The following is a 17688-nucleotide window of genomic DNA, read 5'->3' as shown; positions in this document are numbered from 1 at the left end:
CCTTAGGGCACCCTAATACCCCTTTGGGCAACCCCAGTAACACCTCGGGGAGCCCCAATAATGCTCAGGGGACCCAAATAACCCCTGTGCCCCCCTCCCCCCCGCCCAGACCCTGCGGCTGCCCCCCGAGGCGACGTCCCATCAGCTGTGGGGTCTGGAGCCGTCAGGACGCTATGGGGTACAGCTGTGGGGCCGGGGGGGGGACATCCCCCCTGCCCCCCTGGAGACCACCTTTGACACCCGTGAGCTGAATGCCTGTGTCCCTGGGGGGGGGGGGGGGGAAACTGGGTCCTTGGGTGGGGGGCACTGGGAGGACTGGGTCCCTGGGTGATGGGGGGGGATCTGGGTCCTTGGGTGGGGGGCACTGGGAGGACTGGGTCCCTGAGTCCTTGGGGGGGGATCTGGGTCCTTGGGTGGGGGGCACTGGGAGGACTGGGTCCCTGGGTGATGGGGGCGATCTGGGTCTTTGGGTGGGGGGCACTGGGAGGACTGGGTTCCTGGGTGATGGGGGGGATCTGGGTCCTTGGGTGGGGGGCACTGGGAGGACTGGGTCCCTGAGTCCTTGGGGGGGGATCTGGGTCCTTGGGTGGGGGGCACTGGGAGGACTGGGTCCCTGAGTCCTTGGGGGGGGATCTGGGTCTTTGGGTGGGGGGCACTGGGAGGACTGGGTCCCTGGGTGATGGGCGGGATCTGGGTCCTTGGGTGGGGGGCACTGGGAGGACTGGGTCCCTGGCGGGTGGATCTGGGTCCTTGGGTGGGGGGCACTGGGAGGACTGGGTCCCTGAGTCCTTGGGGGGGGATCTGGGTCCTTGGGTGGGGGGCACTGGGAGGACTGGGTCCCTGGGTGATGGGGGCGATCTGGGTCTTTGGGTGGGGGGCACTGGGAGGACTGGGTCCCTGGGTGATGGGGGGGATCTGGGTCCTTGGGTGGGGGGCACTGGGAGGACTGGGTCCCTGGGTGATGGGGGGGATCTGGGTCCTTGGGTGGGGGGCACTGGGAGGACTGGGTCCCTGGGTGATGGGGGGGGATCTGGGTCCTTGGGTGGGGGGCACTGGGAGGACTGGGTCCCTGGGTGATGGGGGGGGATCTGGGTCCTTGGGTGGGGGGCACTGGGAGGACTGGGTCCCTGGGTGATGGGGGGCTGCTTGGTCCTTGGGTGGGGGGACACCAGACACCTGGGTCCCCAAGAAGTCTCTAGGGTGCCTTAGGTGTCCCCACATGCATGGCTCCCCACACCCTCCATCCGTCCTGCCCCCCCCCACCCCAGCTCCCCTCCCCCACCCACACCCCCGGGACTGCGCCGAGGAGCAGCTGAATGGTCCGGGACCTTCGCGCGAGACCACCGTCTTCCTCGGGGGAGACCCCGGGAGACCTCTGCGTGTCTTCTGCGACATGGAGACCGACGGTGGTGGCTGGCTGGTGGGGCAACTGGGGGGCACTGGGAGGGGCTGGGGGCCTGCTATAGAGGCACATGGGGGGGTTTATGGGTGTAAATGGGGGACTTGGAGGGCGTCGGGGTGGTCTTGGGGGCAACAGGACTGGGGGGCACTGGGAAAGGCTGGGGGGCTTCTAGAGGGGGGATTGGGGGGATAATATGGGGTTTTATGGGGGAGATGGGGGTCTTGGGGGGCACTGGGGGTCTGGAGGTCTCTATGGTGGGAAATGGGGGGACTGGGACGTTCTATGGGGGCACTGGGGGGGAATGGGGGTCAGTGGGGGGGCACAGGGGAGGTCTGGGGTGTTCTATGCGGGGCAATGAGGGGTTCTGGGGGGCAATAGGGTGTCACTGGGGTGCAATGGGGGGGTCTTGGATGTTTTATGGGGAGCACTGGGGGGTAAATGGGGTTCGGGGGGGGCTGGGATGCAACGGGAGTCTCTCTGGGGTCATTGGGGGGGTGGGGAGTGTTGGGGACCCCCTCCTGACACCCCACCCCCACCCCCCCCAAGGTGTTCCAGCGCCGCCAGGATGGGGGCACCGATTTCTGGCGGGGGTGGGGCGCCTACGCCCACGGCTTCGGTAACGTCACCGGGGAGTTCTGGCTGGGTGAGGACTTGGGCGACCCCGGGGAACGGGGGGGGGAGTGATCCCGGAGTTTTGGGTGGGTGACCACGGAGGCACCCAGGCGACCGGGTGGGCTTGGGTGGGCGACCAAAGGGGGACCCCAGGCGTCTGGGTGGGTCCCAGTCATCCAAGGTGACTGGTGGGGACCCGGGTGGCCAGAGAGGGGACCAGGGCATCTGGGTGGGCTTGGGTGGGCGATCAAAGGGGGACCCCAGGTGTCTGGGTGGGTCCCAGTCATCCAAGGTGACTGGTGGGGACGTGGGTGGCCGAGTGGGCTCTAGGGAGGGACCCAAATGTTTGTGGGAGAGCCCAGGCACCCAGGAGAGTCTTTTGGGGGGGGACTTAGGCTTCTGGGTGGGTTTGGGTGGGCAACCAAAGGGGGACCGCAGGCGTCTGGGTGGGTCCCAGTCATCCAGGGTGACTGGTGGGGACCCGGGTGGCCAGAGAGGGGACCAGGGCATCTGGGTGGGCTTGGGTGGGCCACCAAAGCAGGACCCCAGGCATCTGGGTGGGTTCCAATCATCCAGGGTGACTGGTGGGGACCCGGGTGGCTGGGTGGGGTCTATGGAGGGACCCAGATGTCTGTGGGGGAGCCCAGGCACCCAGGTGGGTCTTTGGGGGAGGACCTAGGCATCTGGGTGGGCTTGGGTGGGCGACCAAAGGGGGACCGCAGACGTCTGGGTGGGTCCCAGTCATCCAAGGTGACTGGTGGGGACGTGGGTGGCCGAGTGGGCTCTAGGGAGGGACCCAGGCATCCAGGTGGGTCTTTTTTGGGGGGACCTAGGCATCTGGGTGGGCTTGGGTGGGCGACCAAAGGGGGACCCCAGGCGTCTGGGTGGGTCCCAGTCATCCAAGGTGACTGGTGGGGACCCTGGTGGCCGGGGAGGGGCCCTAGGCATCTGGGCGGGCTTGGGTGGGCAACCAGGGAGGGACGTGGGTGTCCGGTCGGTGGCAGTGGCCGGACACAGGCGTGGGGGCGCAGGGAACGAGGCGCTGCACGCGTTGACGACGGGGACCCCCACGGAGCTGCGGGTGGATCTCCGCACCCCGTGGGACGCCGCCTTCGCCCACTACCGCGACTTCACCGTCGCCGGCCCTGAGGACCATTACCGCCTCCACCTCGGTGCCTACAGCGGCACTGCCGGTACAGGGGGGTCCTGAGTGGTCTTGGGGGGTGCTGGAGGGGTCCTGAGGTGGTCTTGGGGGTCCCTTGGCCTATGAATGGGGTCCTGGGGGAGGGGGAGGGGGGGGGCTTGGAGGTCATGAGGGGTCTTGGCGGGGTCCTGGGGGGAACTTGGGTGGTCCTGGAAGGACCTTGGGGGATCCTTGGGGGGGTCTTGAGGGGATTTGAAGGGGTCTTGAGGGGTCATGGAGGTGGCTTAAGGGGGGTCTTGAGGGGTCTTGGAGGGGTCCTGAATCGGTTTTGGGTGGGTATCCTGGAGGGGTTTTGGGGGGGTCCTGGATGGGACTTGGAGGGTCCTCTGGAAGTCTTGAGGGTCATAAGGGGTCTTGTGGGGGGGGGGTGTCTCATGGGTTCCTGGGGGGAATTTGGGTGGTCCTGGAGGGGCCTTGGGGGATCCTGGGGGGTCTTGGAGGGGCTTGGGCGGTCCCAGGGGAGTCTTGGGGTAACCTGGGGGGGATCTCAGGGGGTTCTGATGGATCTCGGAGGGGTCCTGGAGGGGTCTTGAGGGGTTCTTGAGGGGCACTGAGGTCTCTGGAGGGGTCTTGGGGGGTGTCATGGAGAGGTCTTGAATAGTCCTGGATGGGGCTTGGGGGGGTCCTGAGTCATTCCTGGGGGTCCCTTGGCCCATGAATGGAGGTCTTGGGTGTCTTGAGGGGGTCCTGAGGGGACGCTTGGGGAGTTCCTGGGGGGCTTGAGGGTCTTGAGGGGTCCTGGGGACCCAGAGGGGTTCTTGGGTAGTCCTGGAAGGGCTTTGGGGGATCCTGGGGTGTCCTAAGGGGTCTTGGGGGATGCTGGGGGGGGGGGAGGAGTCTTTGTGGGTTCTGAGGGATCTTGGAGGGGTCCTGGGGGGTCCTGGAGCGGTCTTGGGGGTCTCTTGGCCCATGGGGAGGGCTCTGGGGCAGGGGGGTGGGGGGATCTTGGGGGTCCCTGGAGGTGTCTTGGGGATCTCTTGGGTCTTTAAAGGGGTCCCTGAGGGGTCTTGGGGGTCTCCGGAGGGGTCTTGGAGGGTCCTGAATGGCCTTGGAGGGGTCCTGGAGAGGTTTTGAAGGGTCTTGAGGGATCCTGGGGGGGCTTGTGGGGCTCCTGGAGAGGTCCTGGGGGGTCTCTTGGTCCATGAAGAAGGTCCTGGGGAGGGTCCTGGAGGGGTTCAGGGGGGGTCTTGGAGGTCCTTTGGCTAATGGGGGCGTGTTCTGGGGGGTCCTGGAGAGGTCTCGGGGTGTCCCTTGGCCCATGGAAGGGGTCTTGGGGAGGTACTTGGGGGTCCTGAGGGGTCTTGGGGGGCTCCTGGAGTGGTCCTGGGGGGCTCCAGGGGAGGGGTCTCGAGGGACTTGGGGGGTCTTGAGGGGCCTTGAGGGGCTCTAGAGGGGTCTTCTGAGGAACCTGGGGGGTTCTGGAGGGGTCTTGGGGGGGGAGTCTTTGGTGGGATCTTGAGGGGGTCTGTTGGCCCATGAAGGGGGTCCTATGGGGGACTATTGGGGGGCCCATGGGGGGAGGGGGCTGGGGGGAGGGTCTTGGAATGGTCCCGAGGGGGTTTTTGGGGGTCCTGATAGGTCCTAGATGGGTCTTGGGAGGTCCTTGGGGGGTCTTGGTGGTCCTGGAGGGGCTTGGGGGGGTCCTCAGTGGGTCCTGGGGAGGTCTCGGGGGTCTCTTGGCCCATAGGGGGGTCCCTGGGGGGGAGGGGATCACTGGGGGGTGTGGGGTGGGGGGTGGTCCCGAGGGGGTCCCTGGGGGTTGGAGGGGGGGGTGGGTATCTATAGGGGGTCTCCGGCCCATAGGGGGGTCCCTGGGGGGGAGGGGATCACTGGGGGGGTGGGGGGTGGTCCCAAGGGGGTCCCTGGGGGTGTGAGGGGGGGTCTATGGGGGGTCTATAGGGGGTCTCCGGCCCATAGGGGGGGTCCCTGGGGGGGAAGGGGATCACTGGGGGGGTGTGGGGGGGGGGGGTGGTCCCGAGGGGGTCCCTGGGGGTTTGAGGGGGGGTCTATTGGGGGTCTATAGGGGGTCTCCGGCCCATAGGGGGGGTCCCTGGGGGGGAGGGGATCACTGGGGGGGGTGTAGGGTGGGGGGTGGTCCCGAGGGGGTCCCTGGGGGTGTGAGGGGGGGTCTATGGGGGGTCTATAGGGGGTGTCTGACCCATAGGGGGGGTCCCTGGGGGGGAGGGGATCACTGGGGGGTGTGTGGGGTGGGGTTGGTCCCGAGGGGGTCCCTGGGGGTTTGACGGGGGGTCTATGGGGGGTCTATAGGGGGTGTCTGACCCATAGGGGGGTCCTTGGGGGGAGGGGATCACTGGGGGGTGTGGGGTGGGGGGTGGTCCCGAGGGGGTCCCTGGGGGTTGGAGGGGGGGGTGGGTATCTATAGGGGGTCTCCGGCCCATAGGGGGGGCCCTGGGGGGGAGGGGATCACTGGGGGGTGTGTGGGGGGGGGTGGTCCCGAGGGGGTCCCTGGGGGTGACCGGGGGGGATCTATGGGGGGTCTATAGGGGGTCTCCGGCCCATAGGGGGGGCCCTGGGGGGGAGGGGATCACTGGGGGGTGTGTGGGGTGGGGTTGGTCCCGAGGGGGTCCCTGGGGGTTTGAGGGGGGGTCTATGGGGGGTCTATAGGGGGTGTCTGACCCATAGGGAGGTCCTTGGGGGGAGGGGATCACTGGGGGGTGGGGGGTGGGGGGTGGTCCCGAGGGGGTCCCTGGGGGTTGGAGGGGGGGGTGGGTATCTATAGGGGGTCTCCGGCCCATAGGGGGGGCCCTGGGGGGGAGGGGATCACTGGGGGGGGTGTAGGGTGGGGGGTGGTCCCGAGGGAGTCCCTGGGGGTGACCGGGGGGGGTCTATGGGGGGTCTATAGGGGGTCTCCGGCCCATAGGGGGGGCCCTGGGGGGGAGGGGATCACTGGGGGGTGTGTGTGGGGGGGGGTGGTCCGAGGGGGTCCCTGGGGGTGACCGGGGGGGGGTCCCGCAGGGGACGCGCTCTCCTACCACTCCGGCAGCCCCTTCTCCACGCGGGACCGGGACCCCCGTGGCCGCCCCCGGCCCTGCGCCGTGGCCTACGCCGGGGCCTGGTGGTACCACAACTGCCACTACGCCAACCTCAACGGGCGCTACGGGACCCCCCGCCACCACCAGGCACGCTATAGGGGCCGGGCACCTATAGGGCGGGGGGGGGGGGGCCGAGGAGGGGCTGAACAGGGGACATAGGGAGGGCTATGGAGGCCACAGTGGGGCTGGAGGGGGCTGACGGGGGCAGAGTGGGCTTAATGGGGGACACACGGAGGGCTATAGGTGCTATAGGCACCATAGGGGACCTATAGGGGTCTATAGGGGCTGATGGGGCCAGAGTGGGCTTAATGGGGGCCACACGGAGGGCTATAAGTGCCATAGGCACCCTAGGGGACGTATAGGGGTCGATAGAGGGGCTACAGGCACCATAGGGGACCTATAGGGGTCGATGGAGGGGCTACAGGTACCTTAGGGGACCTATAGGCGTCTATAGGGGCCGACGGGACCAGAGTGGGCTTAATGGGGGCCACGCGGAGGGCTATAGGTGCTATAGGCACCATAGGGGACCTATAGGGGTGGATAGAGGGGCTACAGGCACCATAGGGGACCTATAGGGGTCGATGGAGGGGCTACAGGCACCATAGGGGACCTATAGGCGTCTATAGGGGCTGACTAGAGGGGGCTGATGGGGGCAGAGTGGGCTTAATGGGGGCTACACGGAGGGCTATAGGTGCCATAGGCACCATAGGGAACCTATAGGAGTCGATGGAGGGGCTACAGGCACCATAGGGGACCTATAGGGGTCTATAGGGGCTGACGGGGCCAGAGTGGGCTTAATGGGGGCCACACAGAGGGCTATAGGTGCCATAGGCACCATAGGGGACCTATAGGGGTCGATGGAGGGGCTACAGGCACCATAGAGGACCTACAGGCGTCTATAGGGGCTGACGGGACCAGAGTGGGCTTAATGGGGGACACACGGAGGGCTATAGGTGCCATAGGCACCATAGGGGACCTATAGGGGTGGATGGAGGGGCTACAGGCACCATAGGGGACCTATAGGGGCTGACTAGAGGGTGCTTATGGGGCCAGAGTGGGCTTAATGGGGGCCACACAGAGGGCTATAGGTGCCATAGGCACCATAGGGGACCTATAGGGGTCTATAGGGGCTGACTAGAGGGGGCTGATGGGGGCAGAGTGCGGTTAATGGGGGACAGAGGGGACCATAAAGGGGTCTATAGGGGCCCTTAGGGGTTATATCAGCCATATAGGGCCCTTTATGGGAGGGTTTATAGGGGCATACGGGGGGAGGCCTATAGGGGCTATATGGGGGTCTATAGGGGCTCCGCAGAAGTCTATAGGGGCCGTGGGGGGTCCTATGAAGGTCACAAGGGGACCGATAATGGGGCTATAGTGACTATAGGAAGTTCTATAGGGGCTATGGGGGAAGATGTCCTATGGGGGGTACCTATAGGGGCACTGTGGAGCACAGGACCCCTATGGCACTGCCCGCCGCAGTGGGTGCCTATGGGGCCCATAGGGGTGGCCAGAGGGGACAGGCACTGCAGCCCTATGGGTGATGGGGCCCCTATGGGGGCTACGTGGGCCATGAACCCTATAAGCTCCATAGGGGCCAGGACCCTATAGAGGTTAGTGTCTGTATGGGATATAGGGCCCAGATAGGGGTCTATAGGATACCTCTAGGGGTTCTATAGGATTCTATAGGGGTCTATAGGGTTTTATAGGGGTCTGTAGCGTATCTATAGGGTTCTATATGGTATCTATAGGGGGTCTATAGGGTATCTATGGGGGTCTATAGGGTTTTATAGGCGTCTATAGGGTTTTATAGGGGTCTATAGGGTTCTATAGGGGGTCTATATGGTTTTATAGGGTCTATAGTGTATCTATGGGGTTCTATAGGGGGTCTATAGGGTTTTATAGGGCTCCATAGGGTATCTATAGGGTTCTATAGGGGGTCTATAGGGTTTTATAGGCATCTATAGGGTTTTATAGGGGTCTATAGGGTATCTATAGGGTTCTATAGGGGGTCTATAGGGTTTTATAGGCGTCTATAGCGTATCTATGGGGTTCTATAGGGTTCTATAAGAGGTCTATAGGGTTTTATAGGGGTCTGTAGGGTATCTATAGGGTTCTATAGGGGGTCTATAGGGTTTTATAGGCGTCTATAGGGTTTTATAGGGGTCTATAGGGTATCTACAGGGTTCTATAGGGGGTCTATAGGGTTTTATAGGCATCTATAGGGTATCTATGGGGGTCTATAGGGTTCTATAGGGGGTCTATAGGGTATCTATGGGGTTCTATAGGGGGTCTATAGGGTTTTATAGGCGTCTATAGGGTATCTATGGGGTTCTATAGGGTTCTATAGGAGGTCTATAGGGTTTTATAGGGGTCCGTAGGGTATCTATAGGGTTCTATAGGGGGTCTATAGGGTTTTATAGGCATCTATAGGGTTTTATAGGGGTCTGTAGGGTATCTATAGGGTTCTATATGGGGTCTATAGGGTTTTATAGGGGTCTATAGGGGTCTATAGGGTTTTATAGGGTCTATAGGGTATCTATGGGGTTCTATAGGGGGTCTATAGGGTTTTATAGGCGTCTATAGGGTTTTATAGGGGTCTATAAGGTCCTATAGGGGGTCTATAGGGTTCTATAGGGTCCATAGGGTATCTATGGGGTTCTATAGGGGGTCTATAGGGTTTTATAGGCGTCTATAGGGTTCTATAGGGGTCCATAGGGTATCTATGGGGGTCTATAGGGTTCTATAGGGGGTCTATAGGGTTCTATAGGGGCCTATAGGGTATCTATAGGGGGTCTATGGGGGCTATAAGCTGCTGTAGGGATTTGCAGGGTACCTATAGGGGTCTACGGGGTATCTATAGGGCCTGACGACTCTCCCCAGGGCATCAACTGGTTTCCCTGGAAAGGCTTCGAGTTCTCCATCCCCTTCACCGAGATGAAGCTGCGGCCGCAGCGCCACTGAGGGGCCCCAGATGTGCGGGAAGAAGGGCCCCAGATGTGCGGGAAGAAGGGCCCCAGATGTGCGCAGCACCCAGGAAGGAGGCGGGACTTGCGGGGGGAGGGGGGGGCAGAGGTGAAGCTTTTATTGGGGGGGAGGGGGGAGGGGGGGCAATAAAAGCTGCCTGGAACCCCCTTAACCGTCCCCTCCCCCCCCCCCCCCCCCCGGTGACCGCAGGCGGTTGGGGGGGACTCGGGTGTCCCCGGGGGGGGGGGAGGGGGGGGGCACAGGGGTTTGGGGACGCAAACAGCAGGAGGATACGGGTGTCCGGGGAGAGCCGGGCACCCAAGGGTGCACCCCCAGGGAGCCAAGGGTGCAGGCAGCAGGAAGGCAGGGGTGCAGGCAGCCCCAGGCACCCAAGGGTGCACCCACAGACACCCAAGGGTGCAGGCAGCACCCACCCAAGGGTGCAGGCGACCTCAGGCACCCAAGGGTGCACCCCCAGACACCCAAGGGTGCAGGCAGCAGCCACACAAGGGTGCAGGCAGCCCCAGGCACCCAAGGGTGCACCCACAGACACCCAAAGGTGCAGGCAGCAACCACCCAAGGGTGCAGGCGACCTCAGGCACCCAAGGGTGCACCCCAGACACCCAAGACTGTAGACAGCCCTAAGCACCCAAGGGTGCACCCCCAGACACCCAAGGGTGCAGGCAGCCCCAGGCACCCAAGGGCGCACCCCCTGGCACCCGTGGGTGCGGCTAGGCGGGGGGCAGGCAGGGCACGAGGCGGAGGCGGAAGGGGGCAGGGCGCAGGACAGTGCCCCCCGTCCCCTCCAGGGAGGGTCCCCCTTCCCCCGCCGTGGGGGGCTCCAGCCGGAATTCCCGCAGGATGCAGCCCAGGAAGACGAAGAGCTCGGCCCGCGCCAGCCCCTCCCCCAGGCAGGATCGGGCCCCGCAGCCGAAGGGCAGGAGGGCGCGGGAGGGCGCCCCCGGGGTCAGGAACCGCTCTGGGGGGACAATGAAGGGTCAGGGGGACCCCGGCATCCGAGAGGGGACCCAAACATCCGGGAGGGGGTCAACCCCCACAGGGGTCAGGTGACTCCGGTGTTCAGGAGGGGACCCAGGATTTCGGGGAGTCACCCTAGAATTCGGGAGAGGACCCCCCCCAAGGGGTTCAAGGGACTCATGCATCCAGGAGGGGACCCAGGCGTTTGGGAAGTGATCCCGGCGTTGGGATGGGGACCCACCCCACAGGGTTTGGGGGTCTCTGGCGTCCGGGAGGAGCCCACCCACCCCACGGGGTTCGGGGGTCTCTGGCGTCTGGGAGGAGCCCACCCACCCCAAAGGGTTCGGGGGTCTCCGGTGTCTGGGAGGAGCCCACCCACCCCAAAGGGTTTGGGGGGTCTCTGGCATCCGGGAGGAGCCCACCCACCCCACGGGGTTCGGGGGTCTCTGGCGTCTGGGAGGAGCCCACCCACCCCAAAGGGTTCGGGGGTCTCCGGTGTCTGGGAGGAGCCCACCCACCCCACGGGGTTCAGGGGTCTCCGGCGTCCGGGAGGAGCCCACCCACCCCACGGGGTTCGGGGGTCTCTGGCGTCTGGGAGGAGCCCACCCACCCCAAAGGGTTCGGGGGTCTCCGGTGTCTGGGAGGAGCCCACCCACCCCAAGGGGTTCGGGGGACTCCGGTGTTGAGCCATACCGGGCAGGAAGACCTCAGGGTGGGCCCAGGTGTCGGGGTCCCTGTGGGCCACCAGTAGGTTGGGGATCAGGATGGAGCCAGCCGGCACTGGGATTCCCCCGACACTGCAGGGACAGGGGGGTGATGGCGTTACTGGGACATACTGGGGAGTGCTGGGGTTCTGCTGGGCTCTGCTGGGACCTACCGGGATCTGCTGGGCTCTACTGGGACCTACTGTGGTGTACTGGGATCTGATGGAGTCTGCTGGAACCTGCTGCGGCTTACTGAGGCTCTCTGGAGTTTACTAGGATCTACTGGGGGTCTGTTGGGTTCTACTGGGCCATACTGGGATCTGCTGGGGCCTAGTGGGCTCTGCTGAGGTCTACTGGGGCTCTCCTGGCACCTTCTGGGGTCTACTGGCACCTTCTGGGGTCTACTGGGACGTACTGGGACCTCCCTGAGCCTACTGGGTCCTACTGGGGTCTGCTGGGGTTTACAGAGATCTACTGGAGCCTACTGGGATGTACTGGGGTCTACTGTGGCCTACTGGGATATACTGGAGTCTACCAGGACCTATTGGGACCTCCTTGGGCCTACTGAGATCTATTGGGGTTTACTGAGACGTACTGGGGCCCACTGGGGGACTACTGGGGCCTGCTGGGCTCTGCTAGGATCCACTGGGTTCTGCTGAGGTCTACTGGGAGCTCCTGGGGCCTACTGGGACCTCCTGGTGTCTATTGGGATCTCCTGGGACATACTGGGCGCTGCAGGGGTTTTCTGGGGCCCACTGGGGTGTACTGGGGCCTACTGGGGCCTTAGGGGTTCTCCTAGGGCCTTCTGGGATATATTGGTCTCTACCGGGCCCTACTGGGACATACTGGGTTCTGCTTGCATCTCCTGGGGCCTACTGGACTCTACTGGAGTCCACTGGGGCCCTACTAGGATTTACTGGTATCTACTGCACCCTACTGGTCTCTGCTGGGGCTACTGGGGTCTATCAAGGTCTACTGGGAGCCACTGGGGCCTACTGGGGCCTACTGGGGCCTGCTGAGACCTACCGAGGTCTACTTGGGCCTACTGGTACCTGCTGGAATCTACTGGGGCCTACAGGGACCTGATGAGCTCTGCTGGTACCTGCTGGGAACTGCTGGGCTCTCCTGGGGCTGAGCTCTGCTGGGGTCTACTGGGGCCTAGTGGGATCTATTGGGGTCTACTGGGGCCCTCCTGGGATGGTCTGGGGTCCACTGGGACCTGCAAGAATCAGTATAACGGGATGTACTGGGACCTCCCTGAGCCTCCTGGGTCCTATTGGGGTCTACTGGAGCCTACTGGGGCCTACTGGGATATACTGGCATCTACTGAGGCCTGCTGAGACCTGCTAGGGCCTACTGGGACCTCCTTGAGCCTACTGAGACCTAGTGGGGTGTACTGGGGCCTACTGGGGTCTACTAGGGACCTCATGAGGCCCACTGGGCTCTGCTGGGATCTATTGGGATCTACTGGAAGCTCCTGGAGCCTCCTGGGGCCTACTTGGTCCTCCTGGGGTCTACTGGGACGTACTGGGCTCTGCTGGGGCCTACCGAGGCCTTCCTGGGGTCTACTGGGGCATACTGGGCTCTGCTGGGGCCTACCGAGGCCTTCTGGGGTCTACTGGGATGTACTGGGCTCTGCTGGGGCCTACCGAGGCCTTCCTGGGGTCTACTGGGTCATACTGGGCTCTGCTGGGGCCTACCGAGGCCTTCCTGGGGTCTACTGGGACGTACTGGGCTCTGCTGGGGCCTACCGAGGCCTTCTGGGGTCTACTGGGGTGTACTGGGCTCTGCTGGGGCCTATCGAGGCCTTCTGGGGTCTACTGGGGCATACTGGGCTCTGCTGGGGCCTACCGAGGCCTTCTGGGGTCTACTGGGATGTACTGGGCTCTGCTGGGGCCTACCGAGGCCTTCCTGGGGTCTACTGGGGCATACTGGGCTCTGCTGGGGCCTACCGAGGCCTTCTGGGGTCTACTGGGATGTACTGGGCTCTGCTGGGGCCTACCGAGGCCTTCCTGGGGTCTACTGGGTCATACTGGGCTCTGCTGGGGCCTACCGAGGCCTTCCTGGGGTCTACTGGGGCATCCTGGGCTCTGCTGGGGCCTACCGAGGCCTTCTGGGGTCTACTGGGGTGTACTGGGCTCTGCTGGGGCCTATCGAGGCCTTCTGGGGTCTACTGGGGCATACTGGGCTCTGCTGGGGCCTACCGAGGCCTTCTGGGGTCTACTGGGATGTACTGGGCTCTGCTGGGGCCTACCGAGGCCTTCCTGGGGTCTACTGGGGCATACTGGGAACTACAGGGTCTTCCTGAGCTCCACTAGGATCTATGGGGCCCTACCTACTGGGATGCCCAGTGATCCCTACTGGTCTACAGTGGTTCTTGCTGGTTTGTTCTGGTCCATACTGGCCTGTACTGTTCCATACCAGCCTGTACTGGTCCATACTGGTTCAAAACACCGATACACTTCGGTGCACAGTGCTGCAGCCTGAAGCCCAGTGGTTCCTACTGGTCTATAGTGGTTCATGCTTGTTCAGACTAGTACACGCTCATCTATACTGGTCCATACTGGGTTCTACTGGCCATACCTGGTGTCACGGAGGGCGCAGTGGGGCAGGGCCAGGGGGGCAGGTGGCCGGAGGCGCAGGGTCTCGGTGATGGTGGCATGGAGGAGGGGCAGCCGCCTGGTGTCCCCCGGCTGGGGGGTCCCAGTGGGACCCAGCTCCCGCCACAGCTCCTCCCGCAGCCGCGCCTGCAGCTGGGGACACGCAGGGGACACGCGTGTCACCACCTCATGAGGGCGACGTGTGTCACGGGGCATCCCACCCCGGGAGGGCAGCCGGTGGCACCGAGGGGACATGGGTGTGACATGCGTGTGGCTGTGGTGCACGTGTGACACCTCGGGGTGGTGCAGGGGAACGGCGATGGCCATGGGGAGGGGGAGAAGGGTGACATGTAGGACACGGGTGGGGACATGGGACCCCCTGGGGACAGATGTGGGGACACGGACATGGGGGTGACACACATGTGGCACCTCAGGGTGGTACAGGGGAATGGTGATGGTGACAGGGAGGGGGAGAAGGGTGACATGTAGGGGACAGATGGGGACACGCAACCCCCCGGGGACAGCTGTGGGGCCGTGGGGACCTGCACGGGGATGGGGACCCGGACACGGGGGTGACACGCGTGTGACACCTCGGGGTGGTGTAAGGGGACGGTGATGGTCACGGGGAGGGGGAGAAGGGTGACATGTAGGACACGGGTGGGGACATGGAACCTCACGGGGACATATGTAGGGACATGGACACGGGGGTGACACGTGTGTGGCACCTCAGGGTGGTGTGAGGGGACGGTGATGGCCATGGGCAGAGGGAGAAGGGTGACATGTAGGACACGGGTGGGGACATGGAACCTCACGGGGACATATGTAGGGACATGGACACGGGAGTGACATGCGTGTGGCACCTCGGGGTGGTGTGAGGGGACGGTGATGGCCACAGGGAGGGGGAGAAGGGTGACATGTAGGACACGGGTGGGGACATGGAACCCCCTGGGGACAGCTGTGGGGACATGGACACGGGGGTGACACGCGTGTGGCACCTCAGGATGGTGTGAGGGGACGGTGATGGCCACGGGGAGGGGGAGAAGGGTGACATGTAGGACACGGGTGGGGACATGGAACCTCACGGGGACATATGTAGGGACATGGACACGGGGGTGACACGCGTGTGGCACCTCAGGGCGGTGTGAGGGGACGGTGATGGCCACAGGGAGGGGGAGAAGGGTGACACGTAGGACACGGGTGGGGACATGGAACCCCCTGGGGACAGCTGTGGGGACATGGACACGGGAGTGACACGCGTGTAACTCCTCAGGGTGGTGTGAGGGGACAGTGATGGCCACAGGGAGGGGGAGAAGGGTGACACGTAGGACACGGGTGGGGACATGGAACCCCCTGGGGACAGCTGTGGGGACATGGACACGGGGGTGACACGCGTGTGGCACCTCAGGGCGGTGTGAGGGGACAGTGATGGTCACGGGGAGGGGGAGAAGGGTGACATGTAGGACACGGGTGGGGACATGGAACCCCCTGGGGACAGCTGTGGGGACATGGACACGGGAGTGACACGCGTGTGGCACCTCAGGGCGGTGCAAGGGGACAGTGATGGCCACGGGGAGGGGGAGAAGGGTGACACGTAGGACACGGGTGGGGACACGGAACCCCCTGGGACATATGTGGGGACACGGACACAGGAGTGACACGCGTGTAACTCCTCAGGGTGGTGTAAGGGGACGGTGATGGCCACAGGGAGGGGGAGAAGGGTGACACGTAGGACACGGGTGGGGACATGGAACCTCACGGGGACATATGTAGGGACATGGACACGGGAGTGACACGCGTGTGGCACCTCAGGGCGGTGTGAGGGGACGGTGATGGCCACAGGGAGGGGGAGAAGGGTGACATGTAGGACATGGGTGGGGACATGGAACCTCACGGGGACATATGTAGGGACACGGACACGGGAGTGACACGCGTGTGGCACCTCAGGGCGGTGTGAGGGGACGGTGATGGCCACGGGGAGGGGGAGAAGGGTGACATGTAGGACACGGGTGGGGACATGGAACCCCCTGGGGACAGCTGTGGGGACATGGACACGGGAGTGACACGCGTGTGGCACCTCAGGGCGGTGCAAGGGGACAGTGATGGCCACGGGGAGGGGGAGAAGGGTGACATGTAGGACACGGGTGGGGACATGGAACCCCTGGGACATATGTGGGGACACGGACACAGGAGTGACACGCGTGTAACTCCTCAGGGTGGTGTGAGGGGACGGTGATGGCCACAGGGAGGGGGAGAAGGGTGACATGTAGGACACAGGTGGGGACATGGAACCTCACGGGGACATATGTAGGGACACGGACATGGGAGTGACACGCGTGTGGCACCTCAGGGCGGTGTGAGGGGACGGTGATGGCCACAGGGAGGGGGAGAAGGGTGACATGTAGGACACGGGTGGGGACATGGAACCCCCTGGGGACAGCTGTGGGGACATGGACACAGGAGTGACACGCGTGTGGCACCTCGGGGCGGTGCAGCAGGAAGGCGACGGCCCAGGCGAGGGCGGCGGCGGTGGTCTCGGTGCCCCCGATGAAGAGGTCCACCAGCGCCATGTGGAGCCGGGGGGCGCTCAGGCCCCCCCCCGCCCCCCCCCGCAGCGCCGCCAGCACCGTGTCCCCCGGGGGGGACGGGCACTCCTGCGGGGCCACTTGTCATTCCCCCCTCCCCCCCATCCCGACCCCTCTTGATGGGGTGGGGGGGGGGTGAGGGGGGGGGTCCCCCCCATCCCTCCCCCCCCCCCCCCCCCAACCTCGTGCCGCCGGATTTGGGTTTCCACGAAGGCGTCGCGGCGCTCCACGAGGCGCAGCAGCTCCCGCAGCCCCCGGTTGGGCAGGACCTGGGCCGTATGGATCCCATAGGGACCCCCCCCACACCCCCCCCACACCCCCCTCCGTAGGTCCCCTATATCTCCCCTCGGCCCCGGATCGACCCTATAGGTGTCTCCCCGGCCGGGCCGTACGGCCCCTATAGGGCACCTGCGCAGGGGGGATGGACCCTCCCCACAGCCCTACAGACTCCCCCGGCCCCATAGAGACCATAGAACCCCCCCAGGGCCCTATAGACCATAGAACCCCCCCAGCCCCATATAGACCATATAACCCCCCAGTCCCATATAGACCATATAACCCCCCCCCGCCCCATATAGACCATATAACCCCCCCAGTCCCATAGAGACCATAGAACCCCCCCAGCCCCATATAGACCATATAACCCCCCCCCCCATATAGACCATAGAACCCCCCCAGTCCCATATAGACCATATAACCCCCCCAGTCCCATAGAGACCATAGAACCCCCCCCCCCCCATAGACCATATAACACCCCCAGTCCCATAGAGACCATAGAACCCCCCCAGCCCCATATAGACCATATAACCCCCCCAGTCCCATAGAGACCATAGAACCCCCCCAGCCCCATATAGACCATATAACACCCCCAGTCCCATAGAGACCATATAACCCCCCCCAGCCCCATATAGACCATATAACCCCCCCAGTCCCATAGAGACCATAGAACCCCCCCCGGCCCCATATAGACCATATAACCCCCCCCCCCCCCATATAGACCATAGAACCCCCCCGGCCCCATATAGACCATATAACCCCCCCAGTCCCATAGAGACCATAGAACCCCCCCAGCCCCATAGAGACCATATAGCCCCCCAGTCCCATATAGACCATATAACCCCCCCCCCCCCATATAGACCATGTAACCCCCCCAGGGCCCATATAGACCATATAACCCCCCCAGTCCCATAGAGACCATAGAACCCCCTCTAAGCCCCACAGAGACCCCATAAGCCCTCTAAGCCCCATAGAGACCCCATAACACTCCCCGGCCCCATAGAGATCCCATAACCCCCTCAAAGCCCCATAGAGACCCTATAATACCCTCCCAGGGCCATATAGTCCCTCTCCAGCCCCATAGAGACCCCATAACCCCCTCCCAGGGCCATATAGCCCCTCCCCAGCCCCATAGAGACCCCATAACCCCCTCCCAGGGCCATATAGCCCCTCCCCGGCCCCATAGAGACCCCATAACTCCCTCTAAGCCCCATAGAGACCCCATAACCCCCTCCCAGGGCAATATAGCCCCTCTCCAGCCCCATAGAGACCCCCATAACCCCCCTCTAAGGCCCCATAGAGACCCCATAACC

At 64.0% G+C, this 17688-nt stretch overlaps 2 protein-coding genes across 2 annotated transcripts in view; one reads left to right on the top strand and one right to left on the bottom strand.

Annotated features, from left to right (window-relative positions):
* The window catches only part of LOC309682788 (tenascin-X-like), a 67103-nt gene extending 57820 nt beyond the window's left edge, over positions 1–9283 (top strand). The window contains exons 43-48 of the mRNA XM_082499730.1: positions 110–242; positions 1269–1420; positions 1949–2045; positions 3046–3207; positions 6195–6358; positions 9152–9283. Coding sequence (XP_082355856.1) covers positions 110–242; positions 1269–1420; positions 1949–2045; positions 3046–3207; positions 6195–6358; positions 9152–9232 — 789 coding nt within the window. The 3' untranslated portion in view covers positions 9233–9283. The remainder of the gene's footprint in view (positions 1–109; positions 243–1268; positions 1421–1948; positions 2046–3045; positions 3208–6194; positions 6359–9151) is intronic.
* A 683-nt stretch (positions 9284–9966) lies between these two features.
* On the bottom strand, positions 9967–16368 carry LOC309682786 (steroid 21-hydroxylase-like; the record flags this gene model as incomplete). The annotated part of the gene is made up of 5 exons (XM_082499728.1): positions 9967–10214; positions 10907–11136; positions 13501–13670; positions 15995–16168; positions 16282–16368. Coding segments are annotated over 5 exons (909 nt in total), but the record flags the coding sequence as incomplete, so codon positions are not given.
* Between the last annotated feature and the right edge of the window lie 1320 nt (positions 16369–17688).

This window comes from Vanellus vanellus (genome assembly GCF_965231255.1).
Source record: "Vanellus vanellus genome assembly, contig: SUPER_32_unloc_1, whole genome shotgun sequence".
Classification (NCBI taxonomy): Eukaryota; Metazoa; Chordata; class Aves; order Charadriiformes; family Charadriidae; genus Vanellus; species Vanellus vanellus.
Note: the sequence above shows the minus strand (reverse complement) of the source record. Positions and strands in the feature narration are given on the sequence as shown.